A 23,923-nucleotide genomic window follows, 5' to 3' on the forward strand; every position below is an offset into this window, starting at 1 on the left:
GACTTTGCAGGCTGGGTCCATGGCAAGTGACCCTGAGATGGACAATCGTGCATAAGTCCCCTGTTGGTTCTCATCACTCAATGGACATGAATGTGAGCAAACTCCAGGAGACAGTGAAGGACAGGGAAGCCTGGCATGCTTTAGTCCATGGGGTCGCAAGGAGTCAGACACGACTTATCGACTGAACAACAACAACAAATTCCTGAGGAAGGACCTGGGGCCATGGAATGGTTTTGAGCAGGAGAGTGAGATGGTCAGATGTGTGCTTGGAAGGGACCGCGCTCTGGCTGCCAAGTGGAGAGTGACTGAGAGAACAGCTTGCCTCTCTGACCTTGGCACAGACACATCCTTCCACCCCACCTTCCTGATTTGCTGCTTGGTCTCCAACATCATCTGTTCCATGATCTTTGACCATTGTTTTGACTACAAGGATGAAGACTTCCTAGGGCTGCTGGCTGAAAACCTGCAGCAGGTGGACAATTTGGGGGTCAAGGTACCTGCTGAAGCCACCCCAACCCCAATCGCACAGCCCTTCCTCCACAGTCCCTTCTTTCAGTTCAAATGTCTGCCAACATAAATGAGCCTGTATGTGTGTTCACCTCTTGGTTGGATACTGGAGACACACCAGGAGCCTAGATATACCTAGCTGTGTCATCAAGGGATGACAGATATGTGACCAAACCTGATAGCCCAGAGGGATCAGGGCCATGGCAGTCCATTCAGTCCATGCTCAGTGAACCTATCCTGTGCAGGGGGGTCGGGGGGTGGGGCGTTAGGGGGTGGGGAGGTGACTAGAGTGAGCTCATGAATGCACAGATCATGGAATCCAAGGTGTGGAGAAAGGGAGGCTGTGGTTATTCTCAAGAGGGGAATAGTCACTAGGGTAAGCTCTGGCCTCAAAAGCAGAAATGCTGAGAGATACTGAGGCAAGTTTTCATTCTTTGCTTCATTTATTTAGATATATATATATATATATATATACACACATATTTATGTATATATGTATACATCACTCCTGGAATTCTATTAATAGCTGAAAGGAAACACCTCCTTGAGTTTAGAAGAGCTGCAGAAGGGCAGAAGGAGGTGAGATGCAGATGGGACTTTCCCAAGGAGGTGGCATCCATGGAGGGGAGGGATGCTGGCTCACAGCACAGCCTGATCAGAGGCAGGAAGACACGGAGAGAGTTCGGGGGCCATTCTCTGCAGAGGTGGGGACACACATGACCCTGGTATCCTTGATCGCCTTCCCTCAGCCTCTTTGGCGGGGCAGGAACTGGATCTGGTAGTTCGGGGGCACTTTGCCCACCCCACTCTCCTGGGGAGTAAGGTCAATGTCCTCAGGGGCCACGGGGGTGGCCACGGAGAAGTTCTGGAGTATGGTGGTGAAGAAGAGGAATAATTCGGTGCGGGCGATGCCTTCTCCAAGACAGATACGCTTCCCTGTGGGGACAGAACAGACGTTCACCATGTGGACACGAGGCACAGAATCTCGGATCACGGTGTGCACTGGGAGCGGGTGCACACACATTGCCTGCTCACACCCCAAAGCCCAGACACCTGTGTTCATTGCAATAAAGTGGTGTGGGATTAGGCTTTAACCTGTAGCCACAGGAGACTCTTAGAGGATTTTGAAACTCTGAAAGTAAATGCCAATTGTGCGGTGGACGTACCTTGCTCATGTTTCTGGGACAGAGTTTGTAAGCTTCTGTTCACTTTCCAGAGAGTTCTGTGGCCCCAGAGAATGGAACGATGCTTCAGTGTGTGTGTGTGTGTGTGTCTGTGTGTGTGTGTGCGTGTGCATCTGACTGAACATACAGATCAGTGCATATTTCTGACTTAATATTTTTCATGTCTGTCATACCTAATATGGGCAGAATGGTACCTATCTAGTAGGGCTCTTTTGAAAATAAAAATGTTAGTGTTTTCTAAAATTTTTAGAAGACCTGATGAGTTCAGTTCAGGTCAGTCGCTCAGTCGTGTCCGACCCTTTGCGACCCCATGGACTGCAGCACACCAAGCCTCCCTGTCCATCACCAACTCCTAGAGCTTATTCAAACTCATGTCCATAGAGATGGTGATGCCATCCAACCACCTCATCCTCTGTCGTCCCCTTCTCCTCCCGCCTTCAATCTTTCCCAGAATCAGGGTCTTTTCATATGAGTCAGTTCTTCTCATCAGGAGGCCAAAGTATTGGAGCTTCAGCTTCAGCATCAGTCCTTCCAATGAATATTCAGGACTGATTTCCTTTAGGATTTCCTTTAGGATGGACTGTTAGTAAAGGCAAATGTAGGGAGTACCTTGTGTTGGTCTCTGGGTGTGTGTGGTGGGGAGTTTGTATGCCAGGTGTCTGCCTGGCCCTATGTATATTTACATGTCTGTGTGTTTTCTTCTTATCTCAGCCTGAGAGCCATGGGCTCCAGGAGTTATGAATAAAAAAATAACAAACATATGTAACATTGTGTGTAGGACTGATGGTCATGGGATCTGAGTGGACAGCTTCCATGAGATTCTCAGAGACAGGTGGATCCCCCCCACCACAGCTCTAAACCATGAACCTGGAGTGAAGTGAGAATGGAAGGAGCCAGAAGATAGGCTGAGACCCTGACAGCCTCTCCCTTTAAAAAAAAAAAAAAAAAATTAGTTTGATTTGATTTTTTTTGGCTACACTGAGTGGCCTTTGGGAACCTCAGTTCCCTGACCAATGATCGAACCATTAGTCCGTGCTGTGGAAGCCCAGAGTCAACCCCTGGATGGCCAAGGAATTCCCCCTCAAGTCTTCCAAGTGGTTAGACTTTATGCCCATTGGAAGTAACTGGAGAATGTCTACAACTTCTAGGCTCATTTAGAAGTTAGGACACAGGAGCATAGCAATACTCAGAGTGGTGCTCCCAGCTGATTCTTCTCCTGTCACTAAATCTGCAACTGCGCTCTTCCAAGAACAGTCGGACTCCTGCTGCCTCCAACCCAGTCCTACCCATCCTTCGGGCTCTGCAGCAGGACACCCTCTGGCTCTTTCTCTCTGCCCATGGCCGTCTGCTTCAGTCTTTTCCTCTGTCTATACCTTCTGCCAGGCACTGTATCTTTTCTCTTTATGTCTTCCCTGTTCCGCCTTCTTGAATCATATGTAAGTCCCTTTCTCTCTCTATTCCAGTCTGATTCTCCCTTCAGTGCGCTTGCGTTTTCTCAGTCTCCCTGCACAATCTCGCCTTTCCTCTCCTTCAGTGTTTCTTCCTCCCTGCTTCTGTCACTCTCTCTTTTCCTCTCTGTCTTCCTCTTTCTCAGCCTCTTCTTTCTCCACCTCCCTCTATTATCTCATTCACTCTAAGTCTCTTTCTACCATTATCTCTCCTGTCTTTCTGTCTCTCTCTCTGTGTTTCTCACTCACTCTCTCCTTATCTGTCTGTCTGTCTCTGTTTTTGTTTGCCACATCTCTGCCTCTCTTAAAACTTAGGACAAGACTGTTTAATGGAGAAACTGATCCTCACCCACCACCCAGACCCTACAGGTCCCCTGGCTCTCACTGAAGAAGAACTAAGGAGAGAGGGGACACCCCTGCTGGTCCAGTGGATAAGACTCCAAGCTCCCAGTGCAGGGTGACTAGTTGGATCCCTGGTCGGGGAACCATTAGTAAGATTCCCACATACCGCAACTGAGCCTGTGCAGCAACTACTGAGTCCACATGCCCTAGAGCCCCTGCAAAACAGCACCCAGCGCAGCCAGAAGTTTAGAAAGAAAGGAGAGAGGAAGCCACTGCACTGGGCAGAGCTAGAGGCCCTGAGTCACTGAAGTCACCGGTGCGATTCACAACTAGAGATTTGATGCTGGGGTCCACCTTCCCCCCCAAGGAGGAGAACCTGGGCATTGGGATTTCCTCTGGTTGGGGTCAAGGAGCAGACAATAGGGAGAGAGTGAAATCAAAGCAGATCAAGTCCCTCCCTGGCTCCCCAGTCCCAGCAGAACAAATTCAGACTCCTCCCAGTTTTCAAGGCCCCAACCAGCTGAGCTCATCACCCTTGTTATTCACTTGCTAAGTGGGTCCAACTCTTTGTGACCCCACAGACTGCACCATAGCAGGCTTCCCTATCCTTTACCATCACTGAGAGCTTGCTCAAACTCATGTCCGTTGACTCAGTGATACTATCCAACCATCTCATCCTCTGTCGCCCTCTTCTCCTCCTGCCCTCACTCTTTCCCAACATCGGGATCTTTTCAAATGAGTCAACTCTTCACATCAGGTGGCCAAAGTATTGGAGCTTTGGCTTTAGCATCAGCCCTGATATGAACATTTAGGGTTGATTTCCTTCAGGATTGACGGGTTTGGTCGACTTGCCATCCAAGGGACTGTCAAGAGTCTTCTCTAGCACCACAGTTCAAAAGCATCCCTTCCTCAGTGTTCAGCCTTCTTTATGGTCCATCTCTCACATCCACACATGACTAATGAGAAACCATAGCTTTGACTATATGCACCTTTGTCGGCAAAGGTCTCTGCTTTTTAATACCCCGTCCAGCTTTGTCATGGCTTTTCTTCCAAGGAGCAGGCATCTTTTCGTGTCATCTCTGCAATCATCATCCGCAGTGATTTTGGAGCCCAAGAAAATGAAATCTACCAGTTCCGCTTTCTCCCCATCTATTTGCCATGAAGTGATGGGACCGGATGCCATGATCTTCATGTTTTGAATGTTCTTTCACCCTCATCAAGTGGCTCATTTGTTCCTCTTCACTTATCTTCTTCTTCACCCTTCTCTTCTGTAATCCACGTCCCAGTCGTCCTGAGTTCTTTCTCAGAGGAGCCATGCCATCTCCACCTTCAGGCTCTGCCCTTGCTTCTCCCTCTGAGGCAACATGCCTTCCAGTGGCTGGTTGATACTCCCCCATGATGTCATAGCTTAGAAGACTGTTTAGGGTAAGCTTTTCCTCACAGACCCACCAGGAGTAGTCAGTATTTCCTATTTGATGTTCCCAAAGCCCCCATTAGAGCACTTATCATAATTATGATTCATTACATGAAGGAGAGTTGTCCTCTGAGCACTTATGTTAGCCAAGGAGTTCTAAGCCCACTGCAACATTTATTCATGTATAGATTTTTCTGTAACCATATAACCCATGCTTATCTCTGTTGTTGGACTGTAAACTTCCTGGGGAAGGAACTGTTTCTCTTTGTGACTTGTCTGTTGCATTTTCTTCAACCTCTGATGAGATGTTTGGCTCATAGTGGTGCTCAACAGATGTGATACCTGAGTGTAGAGAGGTATACTTGTTGCCCTTACGGAGTTGTGCCTTTGGGATGTGATCTTGGTTCTCAAGCCCCCTCTAGGGTTGGTGTGAAGATGAGATGAGTTAATACAGGTAAAGCAACTGGCACAGATAAACTGCTCAATGAACAAAGACCTCTCTTCGATTGTCCTCAAGAAGTCATGGCACCTGCACTCTGGAATGCAGGCCCAGCTTACCTATAGAGAAGGGCATAAAAGCGTCATTTTTCTTCACCGCCCCACTGGCATCCAGAAAGTGGTTAGGGTTGAAGTCATCTGGTTTCTCAAAGTAATGCGAGTCATGGAGAGCAGAGCTCAGGATGGGATAGACTTCTGTGCCCTGAGGGAGGGTCACAAGATTGAAAGATATCTCCATTTCCTCCCCCAAGCCACCCCTACACATCATGACCCAAGGGTGAGTGATAAAGCCAAAAAGAGGTCAAGGTTGGGAGGTGAAAGAGAACCCAGGAGAGCCCCACGAGGGAAATATGGCAGCCCAGTGAGGTGCTGTACCTTGGGGAGGATGTACCCTCGGAAATGAGTGTCTTTAGTGACCATGTGGGGCACGCCCATGGGGATGAGGTCCGAAAATCTCTGAATCTCATGGATGACTGCGTCCGTGTATGGCATTTGGGCTCTGTCATCCAGGGCTGGAGGGCGATGTGAGCCAATCACCTGGTCAATCTCCTTGTGGATTTTCTCTGCACAGAAGCGTGGGACCAGTGAACCTCAGTTATAGAGACATTTCACCAGGAACACTGCTTTCTATGTTGGAACACATTTCAATGTTCTATGAACATTGGTCCATTCATTTCCAGGCCAATAAGCCCTGAAAACCCAGAGGAAATGCTTAGATCATTGACACTCCTCTGAGCAACCAGCTTGGAGTGGGAGGAGAAATGGGAAAACTATAAGAATTTTCACTCTTTAATATCTAAAGAATATTATGAATTCTCTCCCAACATACACATGCAAACACACACACACATGTGAAGCCCAGTTTTGCTCAGAATTTCAGACTAAGAACTCAAGGCTATGAACCTATCAAAGTTCCTCCTCTAAGATGAGTAGAAAATGAACTAATATTTATCGTGTGTATATTATAGATGAGGCATTGTGCTAGGTCCTCAGGAATATAATAGTAAAACACATCAGTGGATTAACCCATGAACAACTGGAGAAATAAATGAGCATATCAATTATTTGATCAATTAGTAGATCAATTCATGAGCAGCTGCTGCTGCTGTTGCTGCTAAGTCGCTTCAGTCGTGTCCGACTCTGTGCGACCCCAGAGACGACAGCCCACCAGGCTCCTCTGTCCCTGGGATTCTCCTGGCAAGAATACTGGAGTGGGTTGCCATTTCCTTCTCCAATGTATGCATGCATGCTAAGTCGCTTCAGTCATGTCTGACTCTGTTCGACCCTATGGACAGCAGCCCACCAGGCTCCTCTGTCTGCAGGATTCTCCAGGCAAGAATAGTGCAGTGGGTTGCCATTTCCTTCTCCAATTCATGAGTGGAAAGACTGGTAAATGGAAGAATGCTAATGAATGGATGTATTCTTAACTTATCTAAGGGTAATTAATTACTAAATGAATCATAGACAAATAAATAAATGAAATTGATGAACCAATAACTCAAATGAATGGGTGGATGGCTAAACTTCTGGAAGAACATGTGAATGAATACATTTAAAGGAACAGGTAAACAGAGGAATCAGTGGGTGGTGGGATGGATTGAATGATAGAATTATAAATCAAGGGTGAATAAATGAGTGCATAAATAAATAACTGAAAAGATAGATGGATGAAGGATGCAGTGAAAAACAAGCAATGGAAGGATTAAGGTATGTAACCTAGTTTTAGAGAAACAGACGGATGCATGAATAAATGAAGAAACAGATGAACCAGTGACAAACACTTCATTCAATGAATCACTCTTTCAAATGATCAATTGATGAATCAGTTTGTCCAAATAAAGCATGGATGTATATATCCTAGATGAATTATAGATGAAAGAATCTGAGTGCACAGGTTGACTGATGAGTTGAAAGAACAGATGGGTAAATGAGTGGGTCGATCTTTAAGTGATAGAAGGAACAGTGGGAAAACAGATTGACAGATTTGGGGTTTTTTTTTTGGCCACACTGTGCTACTTGCCATATCTTAGTTTCCTGACAAGGGGGTGAACCCAGGGCCATGGTATTGAAAGTACTGAGTCCTAAGCACTGGACCTCCAGGGAACTCCCCAGATTGACAGATTCTTCATTCATCCATCCACCAGCAGGGCTGGCTTAGTTGGGTAGATCATTCAAAACCTGCACTGCTCAGGGGACTTCCCTGGTGGTCCAGTGGTTAAGGCTGCTCACTGCCACAGCATGGGGTGCAAATTCCATGCCTGGTCAGGGGCCAAGGGAAACAGAAAAACAAAAACAACCTAAGGCTCCTGGTGTAAGAGGGGAAAGCTGCCTCTCTCCTTCACCAAAGACCTCTAGCCCCATTTCTGGAGCTGCAGAGGGGTCAGAAGCCCCTCCCAGTGTCCGTTCCCAGCCTGCCCACCTGCAATGTGCGGGTACTTGAGCATGAGCAGGAACCCGTAACGGAGCGTGGTGCTGGTTGTCTCCGTGCCAGCAAAGAAGAGCGACAGAACAGACATGATGAGGTTCCGATGATCAAACTGGCTTTGGGGGTCGGACTTATCCTGAATCCAGACGGGTGGGGTTCGCATCAGGGGAGGCCGGGGGCCCTGCTGCCCACACCTCTTCTCTCAGGGTCCCTCCGCCTGTTTCTGGGTCTTACACCGTCTGGCCCTTTCCCCTTTCCTCTATGCTCTGTGTGTCCCACCGTCTCTCTATCTCGGTCTCAATCTCCCTTTGCTCTGTCTTGCTCTGTTTCAATCATCTTCCATCTCTTTGGTGTGTTTGTCCCCATTCCTCTCCCAGTCTCTCTGCCTCTGTGACTCTTTTCGACAGCTGCTGCATTTTCCCCCTTGTCCTGTATTTCCCGTACCTCTATCTCCTCCCCAGCAACTCCCCCTTCTTTCCTCTCTCCCTCTGCTCCCTTCCAAATCTCCCCTCCCCTCTCCCTTCCCCCCACTGCTCTACTCCTTTCCCCTCCCTTTTCACTCTATATTTTTAGGTCTCCTCCCTTCCACCCCATTGCCTCTTCCAAATCCTACTTTTTCCATGCGGAGCAGGTAGCAGTCAATGAAATCCCGGGGGGCATTGGGGTCGAGGGTCTCACGGTGCTTCTCCACACTGCGGCCAATGAAGACGTTGATTTCCTGCAGGTTTTTGTAGATTTGCCTGTGAGAGCCAGGAAAGTACTTCAGGAAGCTGGGGTAGAGCTCGAACAGCTGCGGGAGAGAAGGGACTGTGAGGCCCTTGCAGGGTTCAGCTAGCAGGTCACAGGGAGGGACAGCCCTTCTGCCCAGTACCCTCACAAGGGATCTCTGTTTTCCTGTCTCTCTCTCCATCTCTCTCTGCCTCTCTGGGGTGTCTTGGTCTCCCTGTCTCTGTCTCTCTCTCCATCTCTCTGTCTCTGTCTCCCTCTGGCTCTCACTCTGTATCTGAGCCCCTCACTCACTGCTTCTGTGTCTCCTTTGTGTAAGAGATCACATTTTTCTCTTTTTTCGTCTTTCCCCCTCTCCTTGTGTCTTCTTGTTAGTCTCTGGCCCACCTGTCTCTCTCTCTTTTCCACCTCTCCTTATCTCCATGGGTCTCCTGCTCATCCACCCTCTGCCCTGTCCCTGCCTACGCCACCCAGTTTATCTCTTCTACTCAAACCTCTCTCTGCCTCTTTCCTCCTCTTGCATCATCCTTGCTGTGTCAGGCGTTGATGACACAATGCTTACAAAAAATGAAGCTGCTGACTGTCTGGGCGCATATGTCTATGGCTTTGCCTAATGAGAAATGTAACTTCTAACTTGTTGCCAACAATTGCAAGAAATGCAGGATAGTATAAACTATGATGTGGAATTCCTCCTTCACCTGTCCTTCGAGAGATAACATGGTTAACTGTTTGGCAGAACTCCTTCCAGACTTTTCCCCTCTCTGTGTTTCTCTGTGAAAAAAGAAAATTGAAACCCCGTCTTGGACTTGTGCAAGTACTCATCTGAACCTCCTTGCAGATTTTCCAGGCCTGACTCTCCACTAGGAGGTCATGGGAATTTGGATTTGCCATATTCATTCCTGTGACTCTGACCTGCACTCTTGGATGAGAACAACAGCCAGGCAGACTTTTCTGAAGTTTCACTTTCTAGCTTAACATACAATAAGGGTGGGGTTTCCCTGGTGGCTCAGAAGGTAAAGAATCTGTCTGCAATGCCTGGGGTCCGGAAGATCCTCTGGAGGAGGAAATGGCAACCCCTTCCAGCATTCCTGCCTGGAGAAGTGTATGGACAAAGAGCAGCCTGGCGGGCTACAGTCCCTGGGATCACAAAGAGTCAGACACAACGGAGGGACCCACACTTTCACTTTTTGCAATAGGGGTATTTCTAGGTTCATTGAGAAAGACACACTTTATCTTTTTATTTGAAGAGAGGAGCAGGTTCATGTGTGTGTCTTTGATTCCTCTTCCTGTTTCTCCCTCTTCCATCACTCCCCTTTCTTCCTCTTACTCTCTCAGTCCTTGTCTCACCATCTCTCCCTTTCCCCAGGCCTCTGTGTCCCTTTCTCTCTCTGTGTTGTCTTTGCCCCTCTTCTGGCTGGAAGCTGCATTTTCGGTTCCCAAAAGCAAATCACTCCTTTCCCCTGCCTGATGTCCACCCGAGCTCTGCCCTCCCAGACCTGGCTGGACAGGGAGCTGATGAGCACGAAAGATTGGAAGATCAGGTCCAGCAGCCTCAGGAACTCAGGATCTTTGTAGTCAAAGCGTTTTCCAAAGACTATGGAGCAGATGATGTTGGCGGTGATGGAGTGGAAGTAGAAGACGGGATCCTGGAGGGCTCCTAGAGGGAAAGGGGTGGGTCGCAGGACAAAGACTCAAGTGCCGTGGGAGCTGTCTCTGTGTGACTCTCTATCACTCAGTCATAAAAAAAAAAAAAAAACAGCCTCATCACAGCCAACACTCGCTAGCCTAGAAGTTGTGCCAGGGCCTTTTCTAACCACTGCACATATTATTTTACTAAATTTTCACCTCAGTCCTGTGAAAAAGGTGCAGAGCATGTGTTCAATCAGTTGCAGGTGCCATTGACAAAGCTCTGTTCTCCTGGTCCCTTAACTGTCCGCCCTTCCCCACCACCACCCCCATCTTTTCAATCCACCCCTAGAGCTCTCCGGTCCTTGGGAACCGCTCTGGACTTGATTGTTAGTGTCTGGATGCGCCAAGCTCACCCCAGGCGGAGGGAGGGCGGGCCGTGCACCCAGGCCTGTAGGTCAGTGCGGCCTCTCCCTGGGTCTCTCCTGTCCACTGTCTCTTTTTCCCTTGCACACCCTTTCCTGAGCCTCTCTGTCTCTCTCCAATCTTCGTGCCTCAGTTTCTCCCTGCCATTGTTCCTTCCTGCCTCTCTGAGTCTCCTCTTTTTGCCTCGATCCCTCCATCTCTGTCTCTTTCTTGCTCTCTGTGTCTCCATCTGAATCACTCTGTCTCCTCTTGTCTTATTCTGAGTCCTTCCATCCTTATACCTCAATAGCTGTCCATGGCTCTGCCTCTTCCTCCCAGACTCTCCATTTATGTCTCAAAATCTCTTAAGAAAGCATCTTGTCACCCCTATGTCTCAGGACGTTTCTGAGGAATCCTAAAGCCCCCAGAAGTGCCCACCTGACTTCCTAAGAGCAGAAAATCCCAACTGTCCCCTTGCTCACTGCCAGTGGTTCACCCAAAGAAAGGAAAACACAGTATGTCTGTTTTTTTGAAATGTCGGTTTTCTCTTTACTTTGTTTTAATTGAAGTCACATTTTGGCCCTTGACAGATACAATCAAACCACAAACCGGTTCCCTTGAACACAGGCAACTAACGCGCTATTTACTGCCTGAGTCGTCTTTGAGCTCCTCTTGACACTGTACGCCTGTATCTCTCCTGCCCCCCCGCATTTCTCACCTACCCACCTCTGCCCCGTCTCTTTGCCCCTCTCCCGGTCCCTGCTCCTCTGCTGGTCTCCCAAGCTCTGTCTCCACTCTGTCTCTCCATCTCTCTCTCTGCCCACCTACACCCTCTGTCTTTGGGCTACTGTGCTCACACGGCTTCCCCGTGTTCCTCTCCTGCCCACACCCGCCCCAGGGCTCACCCTGGGATTTCCGCAGCTCCTCCACCAGACACTGAGCCTCCTCCTGAATCCGCTCCTCCACGCTCCGCTTTCCCATCCCGAAGTCCCTCATGGTGGCCAGAGAGAATCGCCGAAGGGCCTTCCAACGTTCCCCATTGGCAAAGATAACACCTAGGGTTTAGGACAGGCTTGGGTGGCAGAGGAATTTTCAAGGAGTCTCCAGGTCCCGCTCCACCCTTATCTTCCCTTCCCAGACTCACCCTCCCCCATCCCCATCCTCCTCCCCTGTCCCCTCCCGGTGGGCCAGAGGCTCTTACCATATCCTTGGACAATGGGGTCAACAACGGCGATCTTCGCTCGGCCAGAGAAGGCCTCGGCCTGGTCCACCAGGGCCTCCTGAATGGCCTCTGTCCCACATATGATGACCACTGGCCTTGGCCCCAGGTACACTGTGAAGACGTCCCCGTATGTCTGTTGGAACTGCCAAGCAAACCCACAGCCAAGGCCTCTATTAGTCAGCATGCCCCACTGTCCCCATCTCCATTTTTAAACCAGGCAAACACTTGTGTGTGTGTGTGTTAGTCACTCAGTTGTGTCTGACTCTTTGCCACCCCATAGACTGTAGCCCGCCAGACTTCTCTTTCCAAGGAAATCTCCAAGCAAGAATACTGGAGTGGGTGTCCATGCCCTTCTCCAGGGGATCTTCCCAAACCAGGGATCGAACCTGGGTCTCCTGGATTGCAAGCAAACTCTTTACCATCGAAGCCACCAGGGAAGCCCTAAAACACTTACATATAGATTGGTAATTAAACACTTACATATACATTGGTAACTAAACACTTACAAAAAGATTGATAACTAGCCACTGACCCAAGACCTTACACCCCAGCCTGCCTTTTTGCTTCCCAGAACCCAGCAACTAAAAGATTAACCCGTGACCCAGCCCAGTCCACACTGGTTGGCTTGGTTGGTGTCTTAAGCAGCGTGTGTGTGTGCTAAGTCACTTCAGGCGTGTCCAACTCTTTACCATGCTATGGACCGTAGTCCCCCAGGCTCCTCTATCAATAGGATTCTCCAGGCAAGAACACTGGAGTGGGTTGCCATGCTCTCCTCCAGGGGATCTTTCTGACCCAGGATTGAACCAACGGCTCTGACATCTCCTGCATTGGCAGGTGGGTTCTTTTTCACTAGCCCCACCTGGAAAGCCCCCTAAGAAGCACAGGTGGTTAAATATTCCTATTAATAATATCACTCCAGCCCAGGTGATATTAGTTGAGTCTGGTGAGATCTCACTGGCATCTCATCCAAAGAATCATCCTTCTTGGAACTTCCCTGGTGGTCCACTGGCTAAGACTCTGAGCTCCCAATGCAGGGGCCCATGTTCAACCCCTGCTCAGGGAACTGGATCCCACATGCCACAACTAAGCATTTGCATGCCACAGTGAAGACCAGCTAAGACCCAGCACAGGAAAAATAAATAAATAAAATATTTGTTTAAAAATCTTCCTTCTTGTGACCCACCTTCAACCCCCATCTGCCTCCTGGCAATTTCCCCAGAGAACCACCCACCCACTTGGGAGGCATGAAGCTAAAGCGATAGCTTTCTGGGGATTATCATGAAATTTGAAAAATCATAACATCAAGTTTTGCCACTGGGGCAACAGCTCAGAAGTATTTACTGAAGTTGGAGGCATGTACACTGAGTAGCTCAGCCACTTCATTCCAAGAAGCACACTCAACTAAAATGCATACATGTGCTCAGCAAAATAAGAAACAAGGAGATTCATAGTTGCCTTATACTAAAAATGCTCTGCAACATAGGGAATAAACAACTAGTGATGAATTCATAATGTGGACTACTATGCAGCCATGGTAAAAAACAAACCACTGCTACAACCAACAACAAGAATGAAACTCACAGATGTAATGTTGAGTGAAAGCAACGAGACCCAGAAGAGTTCATATGTCATAATTCCATTTATATGAAATTCAGAAACAGATAACAGGAACATATGGTGTGAGAATAATAGGAGGTGGTGACTGGAAGGGGGACTTAAGGAGGTTTCTGGGCATGAGCCAAGTTGTTACCTATCTGTATGTCAACTCCATTAGTATGTTCCTTTGAAAAAATTCACTGAGCTGAGCACTTAGGATTTCTGTACTTTACCCTAAAGGTTAAACTTCAATTACATGTTGACTTACAGAAGAGGAAAGACAAACACCATATGATATCACTTATATGTGGAATCTAAAGTATGACACAGTCAGAAGATTCTGCATGCTGCACAATGTGGCCAAAGAAATAATAATTAAATTAAGGTAACACAGTGTAAAAAAAATTAGTTTAAAAAGTGACACAAATGAAACAAATATGATACAAATTAACATACCTAAGAAACAGAAACAGAATCCCAGACATAGAGAACAGACAGGTTGTTGTCAAGGGGAAGACCTGGGGATGGAGTGGGAGGCTGGGCACAGCAGATGTAAGCTTTTATCATGGAACCATAGACAATGAAGTCCTATTGTATAGCACAGGGAACTACATTCAATATCCTGAGATAAACCATGATGGAAAAGAACATTTTTAAAAGGAATGCGTATATATGTACAACGGAATCACTTTTCTGTACAGCAGAAATCAGCAAAACTTGGTAAATCAACGATACCGCAATTTCAAAAACTGATTAAAAAGTTGACTTAAAATTATAAAAAGGTTAAGTTCACTGAAAACTCTCTCACCGTGATCTCTGCAAACCCTCTTTGCTGGTCTCCTTACTTCCTTTCCTGTGCTAGGCACAATCCTTTCACTACACACCCAACCCTATCTTGAAACCAGTGCTACCTCATTAAAATGTAAATTAATTAATATCCCTAACCTGTATCAAACCATCCAGCGCTCCTCCTACCCTGAGACTGAGACCTGAAGTTTCCCCATGGTGGACAGAGCCCTACACGATGTTGCCCCATCACCCCTCTGACATCTCCACCCACTCACACAGACCCTTCGATCACACAGCTCCAGGCTCCTTGTGGTTCCCCAAACATGCTGAGCTTGCTCCTGCTTCTGAGTGCTGGCTCTGACACCTGTCTCTCATTGATGTCATCCACAGGCATCTTTCAGGGTGTCTGATCAGCAACAAGGCAAGATGAAACCTTTCCTTCACCACTCATTCTAAAGTAGCTTCAAGTAGCTCCTGTCACTTTTGTAAAAAATTATTTATTTTTAGTTAGAGGATAATGACTTTACAACATTAGGTTGGTTTCTTCCTATGTGAACATCAATCAGTCGTAGGTATAACTATGTCCCCTCCCTCTTGAACCTCCCTCCCACCTCACACCCCACCCACTGCTCTAGGTTGTCACAGACCACTGGTTTCTGGCTCCCCCAACTCTTGAAAATATCACCTTGCTTTACTTTAATCATAGTTCTTACCAACCTAATGTTTCCTTCTCTGTTTGTGTGCCCTGTCTAATGCCACGTCATCAATGCCTAGAATGTTTCCTGGCACACACAAGGTGCCCAGTAAGTTACCACTGAATGAATGAATAAATGAATGAATAGACCAAGTAACGTCCTTTTAATGAGCACTTACTGTATACCAAGCTCTAGGCACTATCTAGTCCTCACAAGTCTCTTATGAGGCAGGCATTCTTATCATCACGACCTCATCTTGCTGAAGAGAAGCTAAGATTCCATGAGTAAGAGTTGAATCTGGAACACAAACCCTCATCCATCTGACTCCAGAAGGATTTGGAAGTAAATTATGACACCTACTAACCTATGACCTCTCTTTCCCTCCCTCCCTCTATCTCTCTCAACCTCTCTCTCTCTCTACAAAGAGAAAATGAGAATGGAGGATCATGGGGAATTCCCTGGTGGTCCAGTGGTTGGAATTCCAAGCTCCCACGGTAGGGGGCACAAGTTCAATCCCGGGTTGGGGAATTAATCATGCCGCATGACACACCAGGAAAAAAGGAGGATCACAGACACACAAAGGATCCTTGCAAGAGCTATAGAAGAGATTTAGGGGGTCTGGAACTAGCAAAAATTTATGCAAAATGTATGTGAATATTTACGGAGGAGGGGATCCACCATGACTTAAACTCCCAAAGGATTTAGTGATCCCCAAGTTGTCAGGAGACCCAGGAGAAGAGGTTTTGATCCCTGGGTTGGGAAGATCCCCTGGAGTAGGACATGGCAACCCACACCAGTATTCTTGCCTGGAGAATGCCATGGACAGAGCAGCCTGCCAGGCTACAGTCCAAGGGGTCACAAAGAGTCAGACACAACTGAGTGTGCATGTGATAACAATAAATAAAATAACAAATTATTAGGCAGCTTCCATCTATGAAGGAGAGGAAAAGGCCTCCATCCTGGACTCGCACATCCCCTCTCTGAAGTCCCAGGGTGTAACTACGGCCCAGTGCCTTCCCCGGGCTGTCGTCACTCTCTATTTCTCTAAGGTGAAGGCGACTCCTCTTCTAGGCCACGAGCTGTTGTAACCAAGAACTGATGAATTTGCTCCACGATACAGATAAATCCTAGCCACTTGATTCTGAGTGAAGAAACTAAGTCCAGGTATTTGCACCAAAGTACATGGTGTTCACCCTCGTGATGGAAACTAAATAATATGCACTAGGGACCCCACATCTGTGACAAAACACTCTCCCTTAAAATCAAGGGTGGTCCAGTGGTTAAAAACACACTTTCCTATGCAGGGGACACGGGTTCGATCCCTGGTCAGGGAAGTAAGAGCCCACATGCCACAGAGGAACTAAACCAGACTGCCCCAACTAGAGAGCTCTTGAGTCACAACTACTGAGTCTGCGCGCTCTAGAGCCCATGCCCTACAAGTGAAGCAGGCACACCACAACTAGAGGAAGTTCACACACCACAGCAAAGAACCAGCAGAGCTCAAAAAATCAAAAACACACAAAACAGATGGCAAGCCCGAGACTCAGGAGTGTGGTCACTGCAGGGGCTGGGGGGAGGGGACAGAGCACTGGGGCTGCTGGGGGTTACTGTCGAGTGTTCCCTAAGCCTGACCTGCTGGGCAGTGGGCTCGAGGGTGCAGATTACATGGTGCATGTGTTCGGCTGCTCAGTCGTGTCTGACTCCTTGCCGCCCCATTGACTGTAGGCCCCCAGGCTTCTCTGTCCATGGAATTTTCCAGGCAAGACTACTGGAGTGGGTTGCCATTTCCTACTCCAAGGGATTTTCCCGACCAAGAATTCGAACCCACTGACAGGCAGATTCTTTACCGCTGCACCACCTGGGTAGCCCATGGATTTCATTATTGATACATAAATAGATCATCCATCATGAAATCATGCCTAGAGAGCCATGATACAGGGCCTGGTAAACACTCCAGGGTCAGCTACTCATTGCACATCAATGTTAACGATTGGTAAGAACTTGGGATCTGCCTCCTCTGTTCCCCCTCCCTCCTCCCCTTTATCTGGCTCTGGCTGGGGCCAATCTTTGACAGCTTTCGTTGGCAGAGAAGAAACCTATTGACTGGTAACAGCACCCTTTCTCTCTCTCTCCCTGTGGCAGGCAGGGACTCGGGAGAGGGGGACAGAGGAGCAGGGATTTCTATACCCCCGGCTCACACCCAAACACCACTTCACACCCGCCCACCCTCTCCAGGGACAGTGCCCACACACTTGCAACTGAGCAAGGGACGCCCCTGACTGCCTGATTGCCATCCACCACACTTCAGCTCCACATCCCTTCCTCGCAGAACTTCCCACAGCCCACCCTTGAGCCTGGAAGGATGCCTCACATTTCCTGATGAATCATCCCCGAGGATAGAGGCAAGGAGCCACCCTCAGACCCCGCCCACCCGAGTCTCACCCTCAGGAAGGATTTGAGCAGGCCTTTTCTGTCCATCTGCAGAAGGTTCCCCAGGAAGGGCAGCGGACGGGGGCCAGGTGGGAGGCGGCCATGGGCCTTTGGGCGGCCTCTGGCCAGCAGGACCCAGAGTCCGGCGAGCAGAGCAAGGAGAAGGAGCACGCTGAGCTCCATGGTCGCCGTCCAACGGTGTCCCAACCGCTGGGCTTCTGGCTGAGCCTTTTATGCTAAGCCTGCCTCCACACCCAGTTATGTAACATCATCCATTCCCTGGAATCCTCAGCGAGTGTGAACTCAAAAGAAAAGGAGCACATACTTCCTGCTCCCGCAGTCAGGTGACCTGCTCCCCTGACACCTCTACAGCCCCTCCCTAGAGGCTGGCAGAGACACCACGGTAGCCATAACAAGGTCACCATGAGTCTGTTGACTTTTGTGGGTATGGGGAGCACGCGTTGTCTCCTGGCTTTAGCTCTGTTCCTGGGTTTGTGTTTAATACTTTGGTGTATACCTGCTTCCATGTGTGTGCTTGCATGATTCCTACACATGAAAGAGGCCTTGTATTTATGTGAACATGCCCATGTGTGTTTCTGCACATGAGTATGAGTGTGCTTACACATATGTCTCTGCACGTATGTGGATCTATGTATTTATGTGGTGCCTCACACGTGAAGGTGTGTTGCGTTTTCGTGGTGGTGGTGGTGGTGGGATGGGTCTGTGTGTGTGAGTCTGTGTGTGTCTGTGTGTGTGTGTGTGTGTGTGTGCGTGCATCAGACAGTCCCTGCCACTACAGAGCTTGCAGACACTCAGCCTTTATCTCAGCAGCCCCCCTCCTTCGCCCTCCCTTCTGTGAGAGCCACAGATGGGAGAGACAGGAAAAACAAAACAATCGGGGTGAGAGACACAGCTCTGGGGTCTTCAGATCTCTGATGCCCTGAGTTTTCTCCCTGCCTCCTGCTCCATCTTCACAGCGGCAGGACTTTCCTCCATCCCCCGATGACAGTCCATATCTGTGTGTGTGTCTCTCCTGCTGTCTCTCTCTGTCTCTGTGTCTGTTTCACTCCTTAAACTCTGACCTCCAGGAGCAGAGACTGTGTGCAGTTTGATCAATGTCCACTCAGCTGGCCTGTCTCCTGCCTCCCCTGAGCCGTTGGCAGCCCCATTTGTATTTACCAAATACGCTAATGATTCTGTCTGTGTCCATGTGTCGTGGCCTGGGTCTGGCTTTCCACCTCCCTCTGTCTCTCCTCCTTAGAAGGAGGGTGGCAGTCTCTTTCTTGCAATGTTAGACAAACCTCTTGAGGACCCAAAACTCTGATCCCAGCAGTTGAGTCAGACTCCTCCAACCCAGTGTCCCTTGATCTCTTGAAGAGGTGGGACCTGTACTTTCCTGACCTTGGAGAGAGGCCACCATGAACTTTCCTTAACCCAGGTCCTGGGTTCCGCTGTGCTGTGTGAACTGGCACTGAACTTGGGTCTTATTCCAGGCCCAGGAATCACCGATGGGGAGACATGAAGTGCTTTTCCCAGAGGAAATCACCTAATCCTCATTCAGTTAATGGAGTGAACGACAGAGAGATTAAGATCTTGCCCAAGGTCACACAGCCATCCAGAGGTAGCATCAGGAGTCAAGCCCAGACAGTCTAGCTCCAGAGTCTGTTCTTCCCACCTCTTGACTGGGCTGCCTTTCTGAGACACATGCAGAGAGAGATAACAGACAAAGAGAAGCAGAAAGACAACGAAATGGAAAGGGTGAGAGGCAGAGAGGACAGTTAGTTCGAAGGGAAAGAGTTCTCTGGGTCAGTAAGCAAGGGAGAAGCTTGGTGAAACAAACTGCTTTCTTTCCTACAGGACTTCTCCGAGTCCTTAGATTGCTAACATGAGCTGTCAATCACTCATCAAGAGGGGAGGGGACTTGACAGGAGCTCCCAGTCTATTTGGAGGACACTCACAATCTCCTGGGCAAGTGTCTGCTGCTCTTTGACCTTCCAGTTTGCTCATCAGGAAAATGTGGGTACCTACGCTATAGGATATTTATGAGAATGAAAATGAGACCCAGTGTGCAGGGGGCCTGTGCCGTGAGCCAGCACAGGAGACCCCACCCGTGACAAGGTCATGAGGAGAAGACCTGACAAGCAAGGCAGATCAAGACATCAGGGATTTCAAAAAGCTGCCCCAGCGCTCACCTTAAAGATGATCTCTGTCCTTCTGATGCTTGCTATATTAGACTACTCCCTAATTTCTGTGACATAGGTAGATGGCCTTCCCCGATCTCTCTCCAAACAGAATCAACTAAGAACTTTAATTAATATGTCCCCCAGACAGTGTTATCCTGTAAGATTATCCAGGATGAAAGGAGTGTTTCAGTTTAGACCCCTTTGCTGGCATTCTAGCCTGCTTGGCAAATGCGTACTAATGCATATGACTGCTCACAACACCTTAATCATAAACAGCATAAAGAACCTGATCACACAAAAGGCCCTAATAGGCACAGAGCCCTTTGGAGGTGAGGAAGCCCTATTAGAGAACACAAAATATTATTCTAAAAGTGGTTATAGTTAAAGATTTAGGAAAATAAGAGTTTAGAATTGTTAATTTTAACCAGGAATGCTAAACAGGGGCTGCCTCACCAGGGCTGCAGAGTCTTTATGTGGTAAACCTTTTAGATAAATTTAACTGATAACTTCTGCAAAAGGACTGACCTTTGTGTTCAGTAAAGAATAGATTACAGAAAACAGCTTTGCATTCACCTAGGTCATAAAATGTCAATAGGCCCCGAGGCCAGAAGATAATGTACAAGACTCTCATAAACAAAGAAGGATGCAGAAAACACCCTGGTTTCGTGAAGGACAAGCTGATGTAAAGTTACACTATCTTCCCCTTAGAAATGTACTAACTTAGGGTATAAAAGCTACTTTAAAAAATAGAGCATTGCCAGACCCTGCTGCATACCCGCAGTCTGGTCTCCCTCTCTTTCTCTCTCTCTCTCCGACGCCATTCAACCTGAGGGTACCCCGGGATCCTGCTGAGGCTGGACGCTGGCAGGCCTGGCCAAAGTAAGTGTTCTATGAATGCACTGTGGCCACAGAGAGGGACACAGAGACTCAGAGATCAAGACTGAGGAAGGCAGAGAGACAGACAGACCCAGAAAGAGAGACTTGAGACATGACTGAGAGAGACAGCCAAGACAAGGCTATGGCGAGACCTCAAAGGACACAGCAGACATTTACGCATTCATTCAATAAGCCATTATTGGGTGCCGAGTGTGTGCCAGGCCCTGTTTTAGGCACTGGGGACGCAGCAGTGAACAAAACGTGAATATCTTCGCTCTCACAGAGCTAACATTCTAGCGGGAGGGTCAGATAACAATAAACGGTGATACATTCAGTAAATTCCCACAGTGACAGGTAACATACAGGCATCAAGCCCTGGGTTGTCCTTCCTGATTGTCTATCACCTGTGCGCATTTCGTTTGATCAGCATCCACCTGTGCTGGGTCCATGGCGGTTTGCTAATCACCCTGGGAGTGGGACACGTTTTATTGTCAGGGAAGGAGGCACAAAGGTGGAAATGGTGATACCTGAGATCTGAGAGGACAGGTATGGCATAGAGGCAGGCAGAGAGATGCTGAGACACGAAGAGGGAAACCCAGGAGCCCCGAGACAGACGGACAGAGGACAGACATGAACATGGGAGAAGTGCAGGCACTTGTGTAGGGCCTTCCCCGGTGCCGTCCCTGTGGGGGCTTCCCTGGTAGCTCAGACGGTAAAGCGTCTGCCTGCAGTGCGAGAGACCTGGGTTTGATCCCCGGGTAAGGAAGATCCCCTGGAGAAGGAAATGGCAACCCACTCCAGTACTCTTGCCTGGAAAAGTCCATGGATGGAGGAGCCTGGCGGGCCACAGTCCAGGGGGTCGCAACGAGTCGGACACGATGGGGCGACTTCCCTTGCCCTGGTGGTTGTAGATGTCTAGTTGCTAAGTCGTGTCTGACTGCCACCAGCACTGTCTGTGTGATTCTCAGACCTGGCTGTGCCTCTCTCCCCTCACTGTCAAATGGGGATAACGGCCAACGCCTTCCCCAGGGATGCTGCGAGAGTTCAGTCAGGTGTCACACCTACGCTTGTCACACCCTGATGGTCCAGTGGCTAAGACTCTGTGCTGCCAAACCAGGGGGCCCAGGTTCCATCCCTGATAAGGGAATGAGATCCCACATATCACAACTAATGATCCCCCACGCTGCAAGCTAAAGACTCTGCATGCCACCACTAACACCCAGCACAGCCAAATAAATAAAAATTAGAAGTATTTAAACAAAAGAAAAAGCAACGTGGGTAGATTCTAGCATGTATTACCCATTACACACTTGTTTTCCTGCTAAAGTCAATTGAAACATCAGGAGGTTTGCTCCAAATCCTCTTTTGCCCATTCACACATGAAGGTGCACAATGGTTTCAGAATAATGCTTTTAACTGCATCGGTTAAATTCCTTAAAGAAGCCAAGCACATGCGATGGCTGAGTCCTTTTGCTGTTCACCTGAAGTTATCACAACATCGTTGTTAATCGGCTGTGTGCGACGCTTAGTCGTTCACTCATGTCTGACTCTTTGCGACCCCGGGGACCGTAGCCCACCAGGCTCCTCTGTTCATGGGGATTCTCCAGGGAAGAATACTGGAATGGGTTGCCATGCCCTCCTGGTTAGTTGCCTATACCCCAATACAAAATAAAGTTCAAAAGGGAAAAAAAAGGCAATTTTTAAGATATCTAATATTCTTCATTTACCACTATAAAGCTTTTTTTGTGTGTAAATAAATGGCAAACCAGAAAAAGAAGAAGTCAATGACACAAAGTCACACATTGCACATGATTCCATTTCCATGAAATATCCAGAACTGGCAAATCTGTGGACACAGAAAGATCAGTTGTTGGCAGAGACTAGGGGAGGGGAGAATGTGATGTGCCTGCCAAATATATACAGGGTTTTCCTTTGGGGTGATGAGAAGGTTCTGGAACTAGACAGTGGTATGGTTTGACAGCATCCTGTGTGTACTTCATGCACTCAATTGTGAAGGAGTCTTTTGGGCCTAGAAAAGAGAACAACAGTCTCAAAGGCCCCTTGCTGAATCATCTAACTTCGGAGAAAGCAAAGCATAACTTTAGTTCCATCCTGATGCTCCAGGCCAGTTGCATCTATCTGGGACTTATCACCCCCTGTCCGGAAACCTACCACCCCCTACACTCGCCCAGAAGACTTATCACCCCCTGCCCAACTACAAGTGTCATCTCAACAAAAGAATACTCAAAATATCCTGCCTGACTGACGTTTCCCTTATCACTTCCACAAAACTCCCTATAAGTATGAAGCCTCCCTGATCCCTTTCGGCACTCAGCCTGGTCGTTAGGCCGACTGTCGCCCCTCCTTGCCTGAATAAAGGTAACCTACTTCTGTTGAGGTCGTCTTTCCTTTTCTGCTTCGCCGGAACTGTGCCTTACAAATTGAACTTTTAAAAATAGTACAGCTCAAAAAAAAAAAAAATAGTACAGCTCATGTTATATTTGCTGTGAAGTATGTAAGTAAAGTCGCTCAGTCGAGTCGGACTCTTTCCGACCCCATGGACTGTAGCCTACCAGGCTCCTCTGTCCATGGGGTTTTCCAGGCAAGAATACTAGAGTGGGTTGCCTTTTGCTCCTCCAGGGATCTTCCTGACCCAGGGATCGAACCCGGGTCTCCAGCATTGCAGACAGACGCTTTACCGTCTGAGCAACCAGGGAAGCCCAGGATGATAAAAAACAAACAAACAAACAAGCAAACAAAAAAACACTTTACTTCATACGATCCCCACAAAAGTCAATTTATTAAAAGTTGAAAATAAACCAAATGTGTGATATAGTGCATTCTTCTCAGAAACGTCTTCAAAAACAAGATCTAGTGGCATCATTTTGACTGGTGATGAGTCTAAATGATATTTCCAGAGCTGCAATTGAAATGCGCTGTGAAAATACCTGTGGGTTCTGGGGGCTTCCCTGATGGTCCAGTGGTTAGGACTGCAGCAGGAATGCAGCAGGATTGAATGGGTTCCATTCCTGGTCGGGGAAACAAGATCCCAAATGTTGCAGGGCGTGGCCAAAAAGAGAAGAAAATATCTGGTTTCCATTAGTGACAAACCCACTGTTACTGCTGACATGACTGCAATCTGCCTTCATAAATGAGAGAAAGGCTAAAGTTCAGAATGAGTTTAGTGGAAAACCATACAATTTTTTTTTCCAACCAAGTTCCTGGGGCCCCTGAATTCTAGGGGTGCCTGGACCTCAGATAAAGACTTCCAGGTCTAGAGGCTTCAAATCGAGGCCCTGGAGTCCTGCAGGCCTGGATTTAAACATTGTCTCTGGCACATATTAGCTTTGACAAGTGACTGTCCTCCCTAGCCTTCCATTTTGTCATCTATAAAATGGGGAGTTTTTATGTTTTTTCTCATCTTTTTTAAAACATTTCTTTTTAATGGGAGGATAATTGCTTTACAATACTGTGTTGATTTCTGCCATGCACCAACATGAATCCGCCATAGGCATACCCATGTCCCCTCCCTCCCACCTCCCACCCCCACCTTACCC

The 23,923-nt window shown here is 48.1% G+C and overlaps 1 protein-coding gene across 2 annotated transcripts; it reads right to left on the bottom strand.

The window, feature by feature from the left end:
• Positions 1-927: 927 nt before the first annotated feature.
• On the bottom strand, positions 928-17,579 carry LOC133054392 (cytochrome P450 2B4-like). 2 transcript variants are annotated; one of them, XM_061139357.1, is made up of 9 exons: positions 17,320-17,573; positions 11,777-11,939; positions 11,481-11,630; positions 10,041-10,201; positions 8,432-8,608; positions 7,813-7,954; positions 5,769-5,956; positions 5,454-5,595; positions 1,119-1,443 (listed from the first exon to the last, which is right to left on the bottom strand). In XM_061139357.1, the coding sequence occupies exons 1-9, from the start codon at positions 17,488-17,490 to the stop codon at positions 1,253-1,255; spliced, it is 1,485 nt and encodes a 494-aa protein (XP_060995340.1). In that variant the 5' UTR covers positions 17,491-17,573; the 3' UTR covers positions 1,119-1,252. The 2 variants fall into 2 exon arrangements, with proteins under 2 accessions (XP_060995341.1, XP_060995340.1); XM_061139358.1 differs by lacking the exon at positions 5,454-5,595 and having other exon boundaries at positions 928-1,443; positions 17,320-17,579.
• Positions 17,580-23,923: the final 6,344 nt, after the last annotated feature.

Source organism: Dama dama, chromosome 4, assembly GCF_033118175.1.
Source record: "Dama dama isolate Ldn47 chromosome 4, ASM3311817v1, whole genome shotgun sequence".
NCBI lineage: Eukaryota > Metazoa > Chordata > Mammalia > Artiodactyla > Cervidae > Dama > Dama dama.